This window comes from Rhinopithecus roxellana, chromosome 4 (genome assembly GCF_007565055.1).
Source record: "Rhinopithecus roxellana isolate Shanxi Qingling chromosome 4, ASM756505v1, whole genome shotgun sequence".
NCBI lineage: Eukaryota > Metazoa > Chordata > Mammalia > Primates > Cercopithecidae > Rhinopithecus > Rhinopithecus roxellana.
This window is the reverse complement of record NC_044552.1, coordinates 37212610-37233065: the sequence shown is the minus strand read 5'-3', so window position 1 is coordinate 37233065 and position 20456 is coordinate 37212610. Positions and strand designations below refer to the sequence as shown.

Sequence of the window (20456 nt, the reverse complement as noted above, 5' to 3'; positions counted from 1 at the left end):
CACAATCCTGAAACATTTATGTACCTAATAATAGAGCTTAAAAACATCAAGTAAAAAGTTAGTGGGAGATTTTAATAATAATAGCTATCATTTACTGATTATACCTACACTGTACTCAGTGTTAAAGATACACAGATAATTATCCATCAATTCTATCAAAGTCAAACAAGTAAACAAGTGTCATACAATGTTACAGATACCATGACAGAGAGGTCTATGCAAGAAAAAGGCAGGGCGGGCACTAAGGGAACAGTCATCATTGTGAGAAAGAGGCCTGCCTCTAATGGGAGATGACACAAACTGCGCCTGAACAATTGAGTAATACCTCCTTTGAGGTGGACTTACCCATTTGTAGTAGTTATTAAAATACCATTTTAGAGCCTTTAGTCACACCAACTATTCTTCAAAACATCCACTGTCAGTAACTCAAATGCATTCCCACAAGAAATGTTAATTTTCCCTGTTATTCTTTACATAGCCTCTGTTCTAGTCAATAATGACAACCAGGCCAGGAAGAAACGTGGACTACCATAATTTGCTGTACCTGCAAATGCATAGTGCCAGTGTTTGGAAGGGTGGAGCCTCAACTAGTCTTTCCTAAGCACTGAAATAGAAGAGATGAAGCATATTGTGACATTAGGCCATACAATAAAGGCCCTACAAGATGTGAGGAGCAGTAAAGCATTTTCCCCACTGACTCATTGCAAGCTGTGTGAAAGCAACATGGGACTCACACACCAAGGTTTGTTTCTTTGTGTTGGGCCTTATGCTAGATGCTGGGGTAAAGATGACCTGCCCAGGCAGGTGAGGCAAGCACACAAGGTAATCCAAGACAGAAATTGCTAGGGAACCTTGGAAAAGGATTATTTGATGTATCATGGAAGTTCTGAGAACCTGGGAAGATGAAATTAGCCTTCCTTGAGGAGGCAGCATATCTAAGAATAAATATACCAATGCAGTCCTCCCAACCTCCTAAAGTGGGTCCTTCTCTCTGAGAGCCATAGGGAGTAAAAGGCAGTAAACCTGTAGCTTCTTCCTCCAAGAAGAAATTAATGACTCGAAGATACACAAGTGGCAAACAGGTATATGAAAAGATCATCAACATAATTGATCATCACAGAAATGCAAATCAAAACAGATAACATCTCACCCAAGTTTAAATGGCTTTTATCCAAAAGACAGGCAATAACAAATGCTGGCAAGGATGTGGAGAAAAAGGAATGCTCATACACTGTTGATGGGAATGTAAATTAGTACAGCCACAATGGAGAAGATTTTAGAGGTTCCTCAAAATCTAAAAATAGAGTGTAGCAATATACGATGTAGCAATCTCACTATTCGGTATATATTCAAAAGAAAAGAAATTAGTGGGCTGGGTGCTGTGGCTCAGGCCTGTAATCCCAGCACTTTGGGAGGCTGAGGTGGGCAGATCACCTGAGATCAGGAGTTCAAGACCAGCCTGCCCAACATGGTGAAAACCCCATCTCTACTAAAATACAAAAATATTAATGGCGTGGTGGTGTGCGCCTGTAATTCCACGTACTCGGGAGGCTGAAGCAGGAGGATTGCTTGAACCCAGGAGGCGGAGGTTGCAGTGAGCCAAGATTGTACCACTGCACTCCACCCAGGGTGACAGAATGAGACTCCATCTCAAAAAGAAAAAAAAAAAGCCAAAAACTTAGTGTATCCAAGAGATACCTGAGCCTGGACAACATGGTGAGACCTCATCTCTACTAAAAATAAAAAATTAGCCAGGTGTGGTGGCATGTGGCTGTAGTCCCAGCTACTCGGGAGGCTGAGGTGGGAGGATTGCTTGAGCCCCGGAGGTCGAGGCTGTAGTCAGCTGTGATTGCACCACTGCACTCAGCCTGGGCAACAGAGTGAGACCCTGTCTCAAAAAAAAAAAAAAGATATCTGCACTCTCATGTTTATTGCAGCACTATTCATAATAGACAAGATTTGTAAGAACCCAAGTGTCCATCAACAGATGAATGGATAAAGAAAATGTGGTATACATACACAATGCAGCACTATTCAGCCATAAAAAAAAAAAAAAAAAAAAAGAGATCCTGTCATTTGCAATAATGTGGATGGAATTGGAGGTCATTATGTTAAGTGAAATAAGCCAGTCCGCATCCTTCAACCCACTGGTCTCATGCCCAAAGAAGAGTTGAAGGCATGGGAGCCAACATTTTATTGAAGAAGCCAGAGACAGAAACAAACTGCATGTTTTCACTTATTTGTAGGAGCTGAAAAAACAATTGAACTCATGGAGATAGAAAGTAGAAGGATGGTTGCCAGAAGCTGTGAAGGGTAGTTGGTGGGGGTCGGGTTGGTTGATAGGTACAATAAAATAGAAAGAATGAATAAGATTTGATTCATTTGATAGCAAAACAGGATGACTACTCCATAATAATTTAATAGCGTATTTTTAAATAGTATGATAGGATTGTTTATAACAGAAAGGATAAATTCTTGAGGTGATATCTCATTTACCCTGATGTAATTATTACACATTGTATGTACGCCCGTATCAAAATATCCCATATAGGTCTGGTGCGGTGGCTCATGCCTGTAATCCAAACACTTTGGGAGGCCAAGGTGGGAGGATCACCTGAGGTCAGGAGTTCAAGACCAGCTGGACCAACATGTAGAAACCCCATCTCTACTAAAAATACAAAATTAGCTGGGCGTGGTGGTACATGTGTAATAGTAGTAGTGTAATCCCAGCTATTTCGGAGTCTGAGGCAGGAGAATCGCTTGAACCCGGGAGGCAGAGGTTGCCATGAGTTGAGATCATGCCATTGCACTGCAGCCTGGGCAATGAGAGCAAAACTCCATCTAACAACAACAACAACAGCAAATCCCATATAACCCGTAAATACATACACCTACTATATAACCACAAAAACTAAAAATTATTATTGTTTGAGACCGAGTCTCACTCTGTTGCCCAGGCTGGAGTGCAATGGTGTGATCTCAGCTCACTTCAACTTCTGCCCAGGTTCAAGCAATTCTTGTGCCTCAGTCTCCCGAGTAGCTGGGACTACAGGTGTACACCACCATGCCTGGCTAATTTTTGTATTTTTAGTAGAGACAGGGTTTCACCATGTTGGCCAGGTTGGTCTCGAACCCCTGAGCTAATTTTTGTATTTTTAGTAGAGACAGAGGTTTCACCATGTTGGCCAGGCTGGTCTCGAACCCCTGACCTCAAGTGCTCCACCCGCCTCAGCCTCCCAAAGTGCTAGGATTACAGGCGTGAACCATGGCTTCTGGCCTTATTTCTTTTTAAAGTAATTTTTAGGCCAGGCGTGGTGGGTCACACCTGTAATCCCAGCACTTTGGGAGGCTGAGGCACATGGATCACTTGAGGTCAGGAGGAGTTCGAGACCAGCCTCGCCAACATGGTGAAACCCTGTCTCTTCTAAAAATACAAAAATTAGCCGGGCGTGGTGGCACGCACCTGTAGTCCCAGTTAATCGGGAGGCTGAGGCAGGGGAATTACTTGAACCCAGGAGACAGAGGTTGCAGTGAGTCGAGAATGTGCCACTGCACTGCAGCCTGAACATCAGAGCGAGACTCTGTCTCCAAAAAAAAAAAAAAAGAAAAGAAATGACAGGCAGAAACATGACAGGAAAATTCAGCGGAAGCTAAAACTAAGGATCTTGAAATATTCCCTAAAACAAGAAACAAATAATGAGAAAGCATAGAAAAGTTTGTTACAGTGTGGAAGGCTTCCACCCTTAGAACTTAAGGATAATAAAATAAGTGTTGTAAGTAAAAAGTATTGATGGAGACAATGCAGGAACAGGATTTACCTAAATACTTCATATGAATTGAATCATATGATATGTGGCCTCTTGTGTCTTGCTTTTCTTACTTAATGTTTTTATGGTTTACCTGTGTTGTAACATGCATCAGTATTACATTCTTTTTTACGGCTGAGCAATATTCTATCATATGGATATACTACATTTTGTTTATCCGTTATCAGTTGATGAACTTTTGGGCTGTTTCTACCTTTTGACTGTTGTAAATAGTACTGCTATGAACATTCATGTACAAGTGTTTGTGTAGACATATGTTTTCATTTCTCTTGGGTATATACCTAGAAGTGGAATTGCTGGGTTGTATGGTAACTCTATGTTTAACTTTTTGTGGAACTGCCAGACTATTTTCCAATTTGGACACAACATTTTATGTTGCCACCAACAATGTATGAGGGATCCAATTTTGCCACATTCTTGCCAACATTTGTCTTTTTAATTATAGCCATCCTAGTAGGTGTAAAAAAGTATCTTATTGTGGTCCAGATTTGCATTTCCCTAATGACTACTGATGTTCAGCATCTCTTCATGTGCTTATTGGCCATTTGTATTTCTCTAGAAAAACATCTATTCAAATATTTTGCTCACTTTTAATTGGGTTGTCTTTTTGTTATTGCATTATAAGTTATTTATATAATCTAGTTACTAGATCCTTATCAGATCTGCAGATATTTTCTTTCATTCTGTGGATTTAAATTTCTTGAAATATTCTTTGAAGCACTATTGAACTACTTTTAACAAATATTTATCTGGGCATGGTGGCTCATACCTGTAATCCCAGTGCTTAGGGAGGCCCAGGCAGGTGGATCGCTTGAACCCAGAAATTCGAGACCAGCCTGGGCAACATGGCAAAACCCCATCTCTACAAAAAAAATACAAAAATTAGCCAGGTGTGGTGGCATGAGTCTGTAGTCCCAGCTACTCCAGAGGCTAAAGTGAGAGGATCGCTTGAGCCGGCGAGTTGGAGGCTGCAGTGAGCTATGATGCACCACTACATTCCAGCCTGGGCAACAGACACCCTGCCTGAAATAAACACATTCATTAAAAAGACAAATATTTAAAAATTTTAAAGCAAACCAGATTAGCAATGTGTAGTTGGTGTTCATTATTATTTATTTATTTATTTATTTATTTTGAGATGGAGTCTCGCTCTTGTCCCCCCAGGCTGGAGTACAATGGTGCGATCTTGCTCACTGCAACCTGCACACCTCCCGGTTCATGCGATTCTCCTGCCTCAGCCTCTCGAGTAGCTGAGATTACAGGCATGTGCTACCATGCCCGGCTAATTTTTGTATTTTTAGTAGAGACGCGGTTTCGCCATGTTGGCCAGGCTGGTCTTGGACTCCTGACCTCAGGTGATCCTCCCACCTCGGCCTCCCAAAGTGCTGGGATTACAGGTGTCAGCCACTGTGCCCAGCCGCCTTACAGCTTTAGGAGCAAACGACTGTATACAGACCATGTTTTGAGACTTCCAAACTGAGTCTTGAGTTCATTAAGGGATCCATCATAGTGATAGCTATAGCTGTTACAGCGTTTATATGCCAGGCGCTGTTTGGACACGCTACATGTATTAACCTGTTTAACTCTCATAACATTCCTATGAGGTACAGACTGTTATCATACTTACTGCACAGATGAGAAAATGGAGGCAGAGAGGGAGGGTAAGTAATTTGCCTGAAGCCAAAGAGTAGGATACCAGAGATGGGCTCCAGATTTTGTTGCTTTCAACCACTTGCTATATTGCCAAGGTGGAATTAAAGCATTTCAAAGAATGCCTCCTCCCTCACTTTGGCGAGAGTAGTGTTTTAACGGTGTCTGTACTGTGGACATTTTTCCTGTCCTTACCGCTCCAGAAACTAATAGTGCTCCCTGTCCCGGTGTCTTCGTTGCACATTTGCCTTCCCAGTCTGGAGTCCACTCGGCTTCAAGATCCTCTCTCCTCCCCGTGGGTCTGAGCAAGGCTTTAATGCTCTTTTAAGTAACAGCGAAATAGCCGTATGTCTCCCAGGTAGAGTGGTTCTAAATTTTTGGTAGCCAATGTGCGCTGAGGAACAGCGGATTCAGCCCAGGGAGGCTCCAAGCTGAGCCGTGGGTGGAGCCAGCGGAGGGGGCGGAATGAGTCGCGGTGGCGTACCTACTGTGTGCCCTGTGCGCTGCCTGGAGCGGAACTATGAGCTGGACCTGTCCGCGTTGCCAGCAACCGGTTTTCTTCGGTGAGGCCCGGGCTGCAGAGGGGGCGAAGATGGGGCGAATGGGAGCCGCGTCCCTGAGGACGCGAGGGCTGGCCAGACTATGGTCCCAGAAACCCTTTTTCACTTGCAGCGGCTGGTAGTCTGCGCACCACCCGCACCCACTCGGGTCTTCTCCCTTCTGCCGAGAGCTCTGTGGGGAGTATGAAACCGGAGCGGGATGGAGCTGGCCTCCTGGAGACACTCCTCTCCAGGGAGCAGGGCAGGCCAACCTAATTCCCTAGAGTGCTGAAGGGGGAAAGGAGGGGCCCCAAACTTGGACAGGCTCCTCGCAGCTCGGTTCCACTTTGTCCTCCACAGCTGAGAAGGTGAGCTCCCTGGGCAAGAACTGGCACCGCTTCTGCCTGAAATGTGAGCGCTGTCACAGCGTCCTGTCTCCTGGCGGGCATGCAGAGGTAAGGCCTGGCCAGGGAGTACTGCCCTGTTTACATCACTGCCTCCCACCCGCCAGGCACCAACCCCCAACTTCAGCCCTGGAGGCCTGCCAAAGAGAACCTCAGTAACCAACCCCAAGGCTACCCACCTGGTGGACCCTACACCAGCCAGGATTTTGGGAACCTGGGTTGTAACTGTGGATCCCATGGCTTTGGGAGTCAGGATGGGTGGGAAGCAGCATCACCTCCTGCGCTGCTCTTGCTCTTCCTCCCTTGACCACAGTGGAAATACTGTCATGCCAGCCCATCCCCCACCCCTCCTAGGCCCACCAGACTTAGCCAGTGGACAGACACACCTTGTAGCCTGTCTGGAGGAAAGGCCTGTGGGGCATGGCTCCCACTGGCCCTGAGTAACCCACTTCCCTCTGCTTGTGCCCAGCACAACGGGAGGCCATACTGCCATAAGCCATGCTATGGGGCTCTCTTTGGACCCAGGGGTAAGTACCAGCCTGAAAGGGGCCAGGGGTCAGCAGAACCCTCCTTGTGGCTGGGAGCTGAGGGCTCAAGCCTGACCTCCCCTATTCTCTCTTCAGGGGTGAACATTGGTGGTGTGGGCTCCTACTTGTACAACGCCCCCACTCCCAGCCCTGGCAGCACCACTCCTCTCAGCCCCAGCAGCTTCAGCCCTCCCAGGCCAAGGACTGGCCTCCCCCAAGGCAAGAAAAGTAAGTAAGGCTGCGCTCAGCTCCTCCCAGTCCTCCTCCTGAGCCTTCCCCAAGCTCGAGCGGAGGGTGGGCCAGGTGGCAGTCTCCTACCCAGCCCTCTGCTTCACATTCTCACAACTTCGTTCTTGGCAAAGTCATCTCTATCTACCCCCCGCTTTTTTTTTTTTTCTTTTTCTTTCTTTCTTTCTATTCCCTCATGTCAGCTGCTGAGTTAAGATGTAAATTGTTGGGAGGCCAAGGCAGGCGGATCATGAGGTCAGGGGTTTGAGACCAGCCTGGCCAGCATGGTGAAATCCCGTCTCTACTAAAAATACAAAAATTAGCTGGGCATGGTGGCTGGTGCCTGTAATCCCAGCTACTCGGGAGGCTGAGGCAGGAGAATCATTTGAACCCCGGAGGCGGAGGTTGCAGTGAGTCGAGGTCACGCCATTGCACTCCAGCCTAGGCAACAGAGCAAGACTCCATCTCAAAAAAAAAAAAAAGAAAAAAAAAGTTAATTGGGCAGATAGCATTATCCCCTCTCCTTGCATCCTCGCATTTTACAGGTGAAGAAAGTGAGATCCAGACGGGGCAAATGACCTTGTTCATTCACAAAGCTAGTCAGAGGCAAAGCTGGCCAGGAACTTAGGTCTATCCCAGGCCAGGGCCGTGGAAGGAATAACCTACAGGAGAGGAGTCATTGGGATAAGGCCAGCCTCTCACATTCTTCAACTTTTCTCCTCTGGTCCCTGTTCCTTCCCTCCATTCCCTGAAGTAGGCAGTGACGCTATGCTCCCCAACACCTGACACCCATGCCCTGGCCAGCTCCTGTATCAGCTCAAGTTTCCTGAGGATTGAGTTGCTAGCAGGGTTGGGATGGTGTGTACCTGAGCCCCTGGGAGGATGACAAGGAAGCAGGTAGTCCCTAATACACATAGGGATGGGGCAGGAGGTGGAGTCAAAGGGGGCTCAGTTCCGGGCCTATAGAAGACAGACTCTTGGGTGCCTGGGTTGGGCACTCTGGAATGAGCATGGCTTTTGGAAGAGGACAGTGCCATATGCAGGCAGGTGCTGGTGGGCATCTCCACCTCAGACCTACCCAGGGCCTCTTCCCCTTAAAGGCCCTCCCCATATGAAGACATTCACTGGAGAGACCTCACTGTGCCCTGGTTGTGGGGAGCCCGTCTATTTTGGTAAGTGACAGTGGAAAGCTTGGGGAGGGGGATACAGGGTGGGCAGCAAGGGGCAGGGAGGTGATCCAAGGCAGGTGGGTCTCCCTACTCTACCCCTACCTAGAATGGAAGCACTACCACTTCTCTCTACCACCAGCTGAGAAGGTGATGTCATTAGGCAGAAATTGGCACCGACCCTGTCTGAGGTGCCAGCGTTGCCGCAAGACCCTGACTGCTGGGAGTCATGCCGAGGTGAGCAGGGCAGGAATGAGTGGTTATGTTGGGAGGAGGCTGGAAATGGGAAAAGAACCAGGCTGAGACTGCTCTCTTTCTCTCTGTGTCTCAGCATGACGGAGTCCCCTACTGCCACGTCCCCTGCTACGGCTACCTGTTTGGCCCCAAAGGTGGGCAGCCCCATCCCAGACACTGGGCCTAAACTATGGCATGTACATGGTCTGTGGGGATGTGTGGACAACTTCCCCCGTGGTTAAGCATACCCTGCCCCCTACCCCAGTTCCCTCCAGCCCTGAACCCTGCACTACAGACCGAAGGCCTTTGGTGATAGGGCTCTCTCTCTCAGGTGTGAACATTGGCGATGTGGGCTGCTACATCTATGACCCAGTGAAGATAAAATTCCAATGAGACGCTCACAGAAAAGGTCACCCTAACTCAGGCCTCCCATCATGCCCCTCATGATCCAATGGGAGCTACAAAAATCTCCAGTCCCATGGGGGTTGGGGATGGTGGGATCGTGGGGACCTGGGCCTAGGTTCCATGGTAGGCCAGAGAGTCCAGACTTTCTCTGCCAATTTTTCCCTTTCCCATTTCTATCTGGTTAGTGAACAGCACATTTTGAAAGGTATCCTCCTCCTGGCCATCACAACCCCTTTCCCCAGCACATTCTAGAGCTTCAAGGTAGTCATAAAACTTGTGTTTATTGAATTTCTGCCTCTCTGGCTTCTCCAATAAAATGTTGGCTCCCATGCCTTCAACTCTTCTTTGGGCATGAGACCAGTGGGTTGGAGGATGGGGAGTGTGGGGGTTGGGATGACATGCATTGCCCTGCAGGGTGCCTCGGAGGTAGCAGGGCCAGCCATGAGAACAAAAAGCTATGTTCTTTTTGTCCCTTGGGCCTGGCATTGGCAGTCCTAGCACCACACAGTAGACGGCATGCCCACTAGCCCCATTGGTACCAGAAGTCTCATATGCTAGTCCTTTCTTTAGCACCATCTCTAGAAGAAGCAGAAGCACCTTATTCAGTAACTCATTTGAGCATGGCAACAGATCCTATGGTAGAACCTGCCAAGAGGCTTCATTATCCATTTGGGAGATGAACAGACTGAGGCCCAGAAAGGGAAAGCCACATGCCCAAGGTCACACAGCAAGTTAATGATGAAGGTGTTTTCAGAGCCGAGGGCAGACTTGGTGGCTTCCTATCCAGGGCTCTTCCCACAGCTCTTCACCACTGCCCCAACCCAAGGGGCACCTTTATTTACAGAATCCTCCCCAGCCATGAGAGGAGTGCCCAGCAGCCACTGCATTCTGGGAAGTCAACTGTTCCTAGAAGCCAAATAATCAAGGTTGGAGGAGCACAGGGAGGGGGTACTGGCAGCAACTCCAGCCCTAGGCAGAGGGTTCGATACTCCCAGCCTGAGTTGCAGGGCCTGCCCTTCTGCTCTCCCAGCCCCTGCTGCAGAGCTTCTGTGGAGGGCCTGCCTCCGCTCCCACTTAGTTCTGGACCTGCTTCATGGGCATCTCTTCCTCCTGAAGACTGGTTGGGGCACTAGGGAGGAAGGAGTCATGAGCAATGGTGGGATTTAATCCCCGAGCCTACCACCCAGCCTGCCCCATCAGGGCTGTCCCAGGGCTCTCCCTAGTTTCTGTTATACAAATCTCTGTACAAGTGACTCACACACATGCTTGTACACACCCCTGATGTGTAGGCATACTTGAGTGTGCACACATACACGTCTTCCTGAACAGCCTTATGTATTTGTGTTCATACACGCATATGGACTCATGTACACATTTATGCTTGCAGTTTACATACCCCCGATCATGCACCCTGAAACACTCACCTGTGCACAGTCACATACATGCACCAAGTACATATATGCAGATATACTTTCCTGTCTGAATCCTAAAGTGTTAGGTATCTGAGCACCTGCATCCATAAGAATGTGCTCACACATACACAGACACAGTCCTGTGCACACACCTCTTTCTCTCCACGTCCTGGATGGTCTCTGGCAGCTGTGCCTGCCTCGTCTCTGGCAGCAGGAGGGCGGTGCCGGCAGCCAGCAGGGCGATCCCCCCATAAGCAAGCTTCGGCAGTGACAGCCACATTCCATCCAGCAAGGCCGCCAGTGGGGCCAAAGAGCCCCCCAGCCGGCCCACCAGTGCAGTCAGCCCCATCCCTGTCTGTCTGTTCAGAGAAAGAGGATGAGGGAGGCAGACAGTGTTCACACCTACCTGGGATAATGCCCCACAGGGCTTCTCTCCAGGGTTGGCAGGCCCTGATACTGCCTTCTCCCCATATAGCTCAGAAATCTAGGACTTCTTTCAGTTGGTTTTCCCACCCACCTTCAGGCCAGGAAACCCCAAGCCAGCACCCACCAGAGGACAGGGCCCCCATTCTGACAGAGTACCAACCAGGTACCACTGAAAGAGAAGACAAGCCACCAGACTGGGATAAAGAAAGAGTGATGTGGAAGGAAGAAGGTCAGTACTTTGTACAGGCCCTGCCATGACCAGATGCCTAGAAGTTTCCTCTTCCTACCTCCCAATAGCTAGCTGAAAGACCCCCCAGGCCTTTCAAGGGGTTGCCCTTGGGACAGTCCTCAAGGGCATCTCTGCCTTCCAGGGGTGAATGGGATGGGGGTGGGCAGAATGGGGCTTCTTGGGGCTGTTTTCTTTTTATTATTATTATTTATTTTAATTTTTTTAAACTTATGTGTTTATTTGAGACAGAGTTTCTCACCCAGGCTGGAGTGCAATGGCATGATCTCGGCTCACTGCAACCTCTGTCTCCCAGGTTCAAGCGATTCTCCTGCCTCAGCCTCCCAAATAGCTAGGATTACAGGCATGCGCCACCGCACCCAGCTAATTTTGTATTTTTAGCAGGGATGGGGTTTCACCATGTTGGTCAGGCTGGTCTCGAACTCCTGACCTTCAGTGATCCGCCTGCCTTGGCCTTCCAAAATGCTGGGTTTACAGGCGTGAGCCACAGCACCCAGCCTTGGGGCTGTTTTCTTAAGGAGACCCAGAGAGGATGACTGACGTGGCTTAGGGTCACATAGTATAGAAGATAAGATGCCCTGCCTTCTCCAAGACTAGGGCAAACACAGAGGGCCCTGATTAGTTCTGTATTCTGGGTGTAGCGTAAAGAATGAGTGAGAGGCTGGTTGCAGTGGCTCATGCCTTTAATAGTGCCTGTAATACCAGCACTTTTGGAGGCTGAGGCGGGAGGATCGCTTGAGGCCAGGAGTTTGAGACCAGTCTGGGTAATATAACAAGACCCCATCTCTACCAAAAAAAAAAAAAAAAAAAAAAAAAAAAGGACTGAGAGAGACCAGGCTGTGGCGTGTGTATGTAGAAGTGTTGGTTAAGACATGTGACTAACAAGCCCCATACCCCAGGTTGGTTACAGGTTTCCTTACCTGAGCACCGTAGGGTACAACTCTGAAGTGAACAGGTAGGCAGTGGTGAAGGCAGCTTCAGAAAAACCTTTCCCCATCACTGCCAGGACGGTGCTCCAGGACTTCATGTCTGGAGGGAAGCGGGTTCAGATAGTGAGAGGGCCTTGGAGGAGAGCCAGGGGTGTTCTGGATAGGGTGCAGAGTCTCCAGAGTGGGCCGAACTTAAGTGGCAGAGAGTCTGAGCTCACTGGGTAAGAGTGGGGAGCTGGGGGGAGGAGTGGATTCTTGGCCAGGAAGTAGGTCTCCGGGGAGTGGGCAGGGTTCCTGGCCCAGCTTCTGGGGTGGGCAGAACCTATGGGACTGGGCTCACCGGAGGACACTAGAAGTCTAGTGCCAAGCGCCAGAGCCGTGCCCAGCAGTGTCCCAGCTTGCGTGAGGCGGCGTCCTGCGTGGCGCACCGACAGGTAGACCAGCAACTTGAAGGGCAGTTCCACGGCCCCAAACAACAGCTGCGTCTGGTACACGTTCAGCCCCAGGCCTGACACATCCAGACTCAGGCCATAATAGGAGAAGTTCACTCCGAACCTGAAAGGAGTTGCAGTGCCACTCGGGGGACCCTCCTTCCCATCCCTCTTTGGCCTCTCTTCTTAGGAAGACTTGGCCTTTTACAAGGGCAATCTCCTTCCATCTCCGTGACCCCCCTCCCCCGACCAGGACCTTCCCTGACATCCATAATGCCCTCCGAGTGTGCAGCAGGCACCAGTTGTCAAAGCACCTTTACCCTAATTTTCACAGCAGCCCTGACGTGGAACTGACAACAGTCTGTTTTACAGAAGGGACACTGGGGCTCTGAGTGGCTAAGTGATCCATCCCTTTCCAAGTAAGGAAGTGGGAGTCTGAACTTGAACCCATGTGCCTCTGCTGCCTGCTTCATTTTCTGACTTCCCCGGGCAGATCGCCCACCGAGGCTTATCCTCCTGCCGTCCACCGTGACACTCTACTTGTCCCTCAGAGCCTTTCTCACACTCAGCACCAGCCTGGAGTTTGCTCCTCCCTCCCACCACACCCACACCAGCCTCCTCACCACACCACCACGCAGCACAGTGAGATGTGTCGGAGCCGTGGCGTGCGGAACAGGTCTAGGTATGAAGGTCTTCGGACCACCCGTTCCTCGGCAGCCACTTTGCTCACAGCCTGGTAGGGAAGGAGGTGAGGTTGTAATATCAGAGTTGGCTATGTGATCTCAATGGGATACAGTACTCTCCCCCCACCCCTCTCTATTCCTCCCATATGCAGTGGTAAGGGTGGAGATGCACATGGCAGCTGAGAAGAGTAGGTCTCAAATGATGTATGTGGCCCACCGGAGCCAGGTAGGACATCCTAAAGAGTTCGGAACTCTCCATGGGGGCCCAGGGGCTTTTCCTGCCATATATCGTGGGCTGTGGGAGGGGACACTTGACACAGCCCACCCCCCCCACACACATACATGCATGCTCACAAACACATTCACCCTCACCTCCTGGCTGAGGCTGTCCTCACACACTGGCCGCCCATTGAGCCTGGCACAGTGGAGCAGGTACCTGTGGGCCTCTTTCACACGGCCCTGAGTCAGAAGCCAGCGTGCAGACTCAGGCACCCACCTAGGAATAGGCAGGAGGCCCTTCAGCCAGAAAGTCATGACCCTAAGCCACATGTTCCTGGACATACTACAGGCTCTCAACTTCCAGGGTCTTGCTCATGTAGTCTTCTCAGCCTGGAACATCAGCCCCTCCCCAAGCCCTCCACACTTGATGAGCTTTTATTCATCTTTCAATGCCCAATTTAAAAGCCACCTCTGGACTGGGTGCAATAGCCCATGCTTGTAATCCCAACACTTTTGGAGGTCAAGGCAGGAGGGTGGGTTTGAGCTCAGGAGTTCAAGATCAGTCTGGGCATCATGGCAAGACTCTGTCTCTACAAAATATCAAAAAATAAATATTAGCCGGATGTGGTGGCACACGCCTGTAGTCCCAGCTACTCAGGCTAATGCAGGAGAATCACTTGAGCCTGGGAGGTTGCGACTTCAGTGAGCTGTGATTGTGCCACTGTACTCCAGCGACACAGCAAGACCTTATCTCAAAAAAAATAATAAAGACAATAAAACACCTCTTCCCACTCTTCCTTGCCCAGGCCCAGGTCCTCCATAGCCTGGGAGTCCCTTACTCAACTGAATTGGCGTCACCCTCAAAACCAGCTCCCAGCACCAGCCACTCACTTCTCCCATGGGTGGCAGGAGGGAATAGGATGAAGGAGGGACAGACATGTAGACATATCCAGAAGGGTCACCCAGGGTCAAGTCATCTTTGGGAGGCAATGTAGTGCCCACCCTGCCTGTCCTCCCACTCTCCTGCCTGAACTCCCCACCCCCATGCTGGCCCTGCGCCTATCCCCAACTCTGCAAGATGCCAGCCTCAATTTATGTTTGGCTCTGTCTTTGTCTCTCTGTATCTATCTTGTTCTCTGTTTCTCACTGTTCCTTGCCATCTTCTTTCTGTTGATCTCTGTCTCTCTGTCTCTTTTTCTCTGTCTCTTTCTGTCTCTTGGTCACTTATTCTGTTTCTCTTTCACTTCATCTCTCAATCTCTATCTTCAAAGCTCAGGCTCTGATTAATCTCATCTTTGACTTCCTGTATCTCCCGCTCCTCAGCTGCCTGCAGTCCTCACCAGAGGCTGAGGATGCCTGGGGCACAAGGCAGGGTGACAGCTAGCAGAAGCCATCGCCAGTCCCGTATCAGGTACCCAACCAATGCCAGCAGCATCACGCCCCCTGTCCAGAAGGTGCTGCTCAGGACTCCGGCCACGGTGCGGTGCTCCACATCCAGCCACTCCAGCTCTGGCCCAGGGCAGGAGACAGGAAGTTGGTTAGTGAGGACCAGATGGGCTCAGTCTCACTCTGACAACTGCCTTCTTCCAGCCCTCTAGGTCCTGCCTGTTTCTTGCCTGCCTCACCCAGTGGCATCACGATGATGGTAAAACCAGCCAGGGCTGAGCCAGTGAGGGTGCGGGTGATGGCGAACATTACATAGCTGACGGAGGCTGCAGATGCCAGGCCCAGCACCAGGGTACTCACGTAGGCCACCAGCAGCAGACGCCTCCGCCCAAACCTGCAAAGGGGTCATGCAGGATCAGTTCCCTGTGGAAGGAGATTCTAAGACATAGTAGACTAGGCTCATACCCCAGCTAGTGGGGGGAAGTTCCCCCAGCCAGTTTCTTATTGGCCCAGTGCCTCACCCCACCTGTCAGACAGATATCCAAAGGCCACAGCCCCCACCAGCACACCGGCGAAGAAGAAAGTGGATGCAGCTCTGTTCAGGCCTTTCTGCTCACACACCAGATCCCACTGCAAGGACAGGCAGAAAGGGACCTGCTGTGAACATCAGCCCTCTCCAGCAGGCGCCAGCTCCTCCTCTCCAGACCCTGGAGCCTTCTGAGGCAAGCTCTGCCGTTCTGGTACCTCGGTGCCAGATAATAAACCTCCCAGCGATTCATGCCAGCTTGGGGAATAGGAAAGTTTGTCCCTCCCCAGTCCTGCAGCCTCAGCTTCTTCCCAAGGAAGGCCTTGACCTGCTGCCTCCCAGGGAGACTCTGCCTCCACCGACATTCCACCTCCAGATGGATTATGTAAATACCGACCTGGGACTGGAAAAGAGGAAGGGAGAAAAGAAGGCCTCTATTGTTTCTCCACCTCTTGCTGCAGAAATCACCTTCTCAGCTCTTTGTCCCAACTCTGTGAAGCCACTTTAGCCTTTCCCTGCCTTAATCACCTCCCAATTAATGATGATGATAACAGTTCTTGTGTAGGAGCCTGTTACTACAAGCCATGAACTAAAAGTGCCTTATAGTCATAGCTCCCATCTACAGATTGGTAAGCTGAGACTTTGCGAGGTAAAGTAATACATCTAATGCCTATACAGTAACCACCCAAGGCAATGGCAGGCCTATCCCTCTCACGTGTCTCTCAGCTTCTGGGTTTAAGTACCTCAGTTGCAATGGTAGAGGAGAACTCTGAGTGGTCGTACTCCCAGCCCTGAGAGCAGGGCACTGTGGCAGGTTCATCCTCCAGCTCCCCATGGCTCTCCCTTTCTTCCCCCAACGTGGTGTTGGGGAGAGCCTGGGGGTAGGCAAAGCGGAGGCAGGAGCTAAGCGTGCCATCGGGCTCCCGGGGAATGTAGGCCTCCGGCCACGTATCCTGATGGCTGAAGTTCGCAGGGGCACCCGGCAGGGCACATCGGTGGGCAGGCACGGCAGCCAGGAAGATGGGCAGGAGGAAATGCAGTGGTAGCAGCACTCGGGGCAGGGCCAGCAGTGCCACATTCCGCAGTTGGAAGGGCCCAAAGCCACCCACCTGCTCCAGCAGCTCCTCAAAACCCATGCTGCTCACCCACCAACCGTTTCAGGTGCAGCCTCCCTCTAGTATCCAGCCAGCTCAAACTGCCCACCACATAGACCCTTGGACTCTGGAGGCGGGAGTGGATGGACTGAGTGGAGAGCCTGCAGCCAGAATCCAGCCCTCAGGGGCTGGCCCAGGACTGGGCCCTCCCCAGCCACCAGATCTCCAGGGACCCCTACCTGTCTTGCCTGGTGCCTGGGGGAAGGGGAAGCCATCCATTCAGAGGTCACTGGCTCATGGCTCTGGGGCTTACCCATTAGTGTTCAAGGACCAAGGCTACCATGATGAGGTAACTGAGTGACGGCATAGGAGGTGAGCCCCTACCCGCTTGGTCAGCAGAGCTCCCAAGATCCCGAAGAAGAGGAGGCCCCTGGGGCCTGGGGCTAGCTCTCCCAGGGTGCCCTTTGTCCTATGAGACCTTAGATCAGCCTTGCCTATTTGCAGCTACAGCCATGGCCTGGCCGACAGCCCAGGATTCAGAGCTGAAAGCTGGATCCTAACCAGGTTTCTTTCTGCTGAGCCATGAGGCCTCCTCGCATCCCTCTCCCCCGCTGGGAGCTGATGCCCTGGCCTGAGACACACCTGTGATCACACTGGGCAACTTGATCCCTCCGAGAGTCCCACGCTCGTCCCATTCCCACTTCACTCAGGGACTCTCCCCATACATATGGTTCTAACTGCCTGTCCCATTCCCCTATTTCCAGCAGCTTCCTAAATTACCTTTTGGAGGGATAGGGAATGGCAGGGGGTGCATTACCAAGGTCTTGCCATAGGTACCTGCAATGCCTAAGATTACCTTTTGGAGGCATAGGGAATGGGGGAGGGGGCGTTACCAAGGTCTTGTCATAGGCACATGCAATACCTAAGACTCAATGTTCAATCTGACCCTCCCATTCAATTCTCAATCATGGTCCCTGCAGAAAAAGTACAGCAGAGACCAGCAATGTCTGGTTTATTCTCATCTGATTCTCCAAACACTTGGCTGGCAGACCCACTAGTTTAATCCAGCTCCTACTTTGAACAGGTCAGAAAACTAAAGACAGGGTGGGGACCTGCTGGGGTCACACAATGACTCAGCAGCAGAGCTGAAGAAAAGACCGGGTCCCCTGACTCCAGACCAGGAATCTCACTTTTGACCCAAGCTGCTGAGCTGGTGATGTCCCAGTCTGCTCCAGGCTGGGCTCCCTGAGAAAGCTCTGGGAAAGGAGCTAAATCGATGGCGTGGCATGTGTTAATGGGGGTGCTGACAGCCATGGAGTGAAGCAAGAGGCAGCTAATGGTGGTGGCAGTGACGGGGTGACAGTAAGAAGAGACGTTTGAGTCTCTAGTGCATCCTCGCCATTCTGAAGGGTACATAGATGCCTCAGACACAGTCCTTACCCTTAGGGAGCTTACAGGAGGGTTAAAATAAGCTAACCCTCCCTGTCTCCAGTCTCACCCCTTTCAACCCATTCTCGACACACTGGCCACAGTGAACATTTAAACACAGATCTAAGAGGGTCATATCCCTGTTTAAAACCCTTCACCAGATTCTACTGCCTGAAGAAGAAAGTCCAGCTCCTTCGCTTGGCCCTTATGACTTCCCTAGGACCAGATTCTCTCCCCCAGTCCACCCCTGACCCCTCTCCAACATGCCCCCTTCCCTCTAGTTCTCTGCACACACCAGCTCATTGGCATGTCATGCCTTAGTGTGGTCCCTTGGGCAATGTGGCCTCCTCCTCATTCACCAAGTGAATGCCCAGGCCTCCCTGAAGACCAGCTCAAGGGGAGATACCTCCACCCCTCTCATCCTCACTCACATGTGACCTCACACTGTTGGTTCTTCCCTCATTTAGTACTATGTAATCATATTATTAATATAAAATGTAAACAGTACCGTAACACTTTGCAGCTCCTGAGAGGTAAGTTTTGCGGTCCCCCCATCTCCATGTCCCATCCAGTGGCTCCACAGGGTAATATTCTGAAGTTTTTCCACAGCCAGAGAGGACAGCTAACAAGGCCAACCTCAGCCATTGGCTGTGACCCTTTAGTTTTCACAATGGGAATTTCTTTCCTCCTTTAATATCAGAAATAGCTGATAATCATACAGTGGTTACCTCTCCCTCTTGACATTGGCTCCTAGGAAACTCAAATCTAAATCTGCAGCCCCGGCCAGACACAGTGGCTCATGCCTGTAATCCCAGCACTTTGGGAGGCCAAGGCGGGTGGGTCACCTGAGGTCAGGAGTTTGATACCAGCCTGGCCAACATGGCAAAACCCCGTCTCTACCAAAAATGCAAAAAATTAGCTGGACATGGGGGCAAGCGCCTGTAATCTCAGCTACTCAGGAGGCTGAGGCAAGAGAATCACTTGAACCCGGGAGGCGGAGGTTGTAGTGAGCCGAGATCATGTGACTGCACTCCAGCCTGGGCAACAGGAGCAGAACTCTGTCTCAAAAAATAAAAAATAAATAAATCTGCAGCCTCTTTCCACAGAGAGTAATTTGGCATTAATTTTACCTCTGGCTCCATCTTATTCCCTGGCCCTACCCCATATGGAAGCTCTCGTCTCTAATGTCATTGAAGAATGATGGTGACAGTGACCATGAAGGCTGATGATGGAGCTGGACAGGCAGGTATGAAATGCTGAGTCTAACCAGAGGATAGATAGATCAACTCCGAATCACCAGTTAAGAGCTGATTTTGATTGTATTTTAACCATCCTCCCACCCCTCCAACCTGGGAATTCTAACCTGAGCTCAGAGGCCAAGGTAGAGACCTTCATTTATACCCAACTGGATGGAGAGGAGCCTTGTGCAATGGAAAAATAACAACTCCTGGCCAGGCATGGTGGCTCATGCCCGTAATCCCAGCACTTTGGGAGGCCAAGGCGGGTGGATCACTGGAGGTCAGGAGTTCGAGACCAGCCTGGCCAACATGGTGAAACCCCGAATCTACTGAAAATACAAAAATTAACCAGGCATGGTGGCTCATGCCTGTAATCCCAGCTACTCGGGAGGTTGAGGTAGGAGAATCGCTTGAACCCAGGAGGTGGAGGTTGCAATGAGCTGAGATTGCACCACTGTACTCCAGCCTGCGTACAGTATAAGAATAAAATTTTGACTCAAAAAAAAAAAAAGAAAAAACTCCTTAATTGGAATTATTACTGGAAATATTGGAGGGTTCAGGAAAAAATACATTCTTGGAATAACCAATTTGAGATTGCTTGCAATAGGGAATTCTTACACTTTAGGCCTTTTATTATTTTGCTCCCTCCCCATTGAGTGACCTCAGATGACCTACCCATCTTTACTGGGGCTTCAGTGACCATTAACCATTGCTGCAACCCATGTAATCATTTCCTACACTGTTGATGGTGGCAATGACAAAATCAATTGCAGTGGTAAGTATGGTGATGGATGGCATAATAGTAAGGGAGGGTGGGGATCCTGGTGATGGAAGTGATGGTGACGGGGTGATTGAAGTAGAGATGAGAGGATGGGGCCAGGGCCACTGGTAGTAGTGATGAGGTCATGAGGGTAGTGGTGCTGATGAGGATTATGTGACAGATGTGGTAATGCTGGTGACAGTGATCTGGTGATGGTGGTGATGATGTGATGGTGGTAATGATGGTGGTGGTGATGTGGTGATGGTGGTAATGATGGTGGTGGTGATGGTGGTAATGGTGGTGGTGGTGATGTGATGGTGATAATGATGGTGGTGGTGATGTGTTGATGGTGGTGATGCTGGTGGTGATGTGGTGATGGTGATGATGATGGTGGTGAGTGTTGATGGTGGTAATGATGGTGGTTATGTGGTGATGGTTGTAATGCTGATGGTGATGATGTGATGGTGATAATGGTGGTGTGGTGGTGATGTGATGGTGGTAATGATGGTGGTGGTGATGTGAGGGTGGTAAAGATGGTGGTGGTGATGTGAGGGTGGTAAAGATGGTGGTGGTGATGTGAGGGTAATGGTGGTGGTGGTGTGGTGATGGTGGTAATGATGGTGGTGGTGATGTGTTGATGGTGGTAATGATGCTGGTGGTGATGTGATGGTGATGATGATGGTGGTGATGCGTTGGT

At 50.2% G+C, this 20456-nt stretch overlaps 2 protein-coding genes across 7 annotated transcripts in view; one reads left to right on the top strand and one right to left on the bottom strand.

The window, feature by feature from the left end:
• CRIP3 (cysteine rich protein 3) overlaps positions 1–9889 on the top strand; it is a 28044-nt gene extending 18155 nt beyond the window's left edge. For 3 of the 5 annotated variants that reach the window (XM_030928660.1, XM_030928662.1, XM_030928661.1), the window contains exons 3-10: positions 479–742; positions 6377–6471; positions 6890–6947; positions 7044–7175; positions 8276–8347; positions 8451–8578; positions 8673–8730; positions 8907–9889. In XM_030928660.1, coding sequence (XP_030784520.1) covers positions 619–742; positions 6377–6471; positions 6890–6947; positions 7044–7175; positions 8276–8347; positions 8451–8578; positions 8673–8730; positions 8907–8968 — 729 coding nt within the window. In that variant the 5' untranslated portion in view covers positions 479–618 and the 3' untranslated portion in view covers positions 8969–9889. Of the gene's footprint in view, positions 1–478; positions 743–5140; positions 6041–6376; positions 6472–6889; positions 6948–7043; positions 7176–8275; positions 8348–8450; positions 8579–8672; positions 8731–8906 lie in introns of those variants that run through there. The other 2 variants (XM_010369719.2, XM_010369718.2) reach the window with 2 other exon arrangements.
• SLC22A7 (solute carrier family 22 member 7) lies at positions 9713–16543 on the bottom strand. 2 transcript variants are annotated; one of them, XM_010369721.2, is made up of 11 exons: positions 15983–16543; positions 15637–15642; positions 15240–15343; positions 14953–15107; positions 14668–14836; positions 13481–13604; positions 13049–13158; positions 12335–12549; positions 11986–12094; positions 10545–10751; positions 9713–10109 (listed from the first exon to the last, which is right to left on the bottom strand). In XM_010369721.2, the coding sequence occupies exons 1-11, from the start codon at positions 16373–16375 to the stop codon at positions 10055–10057; spliced, it is 1647 nt and encodes a 548-aa protein (XP_010368023.1). In that variant the 5' UTR covers positions 16376–16543; the 3' UTR covers positions 9713–10054. The 2 variants fall into 2 exon arrangements, with proteins under 2 accessions (XP_010368023.1, XP_010368024.1); XM_010369722.2 differs by lacking the exon at positions 15637–15642.
• Positions 16544–20456: the final 3913 nt, after the last annotated feature.

What these genes read in the sequence shown, in the direction of transcription:
- SLC22A7 (XM_010369721.2), bottom strand. Translation starts at nt 16,375, where the DNA reads ATGGGTTTTGAGGAGCTGCTGGAGCAGGTGGGTGGCTTTGGGCCCTTC. An exon ending in CATCATCGTGATGCCACTGG is followed by an intron (nt 14,837 to 14,952) that starts GTGAGGCAGGCA and finishes GCCCTGGGCCAG; the next exon opens with AGCTGGAGTGGCTGGATGTG. An exon ending in CTGTGCTGCGTGGTGGTGTG is followed by an intron (nt 12,550 to 13,048) that starts GTGAGGAGGCTG and finishes AACTCCTTTCAG; the next exon opens with GTTCGGAGTGAACTTCTCCT.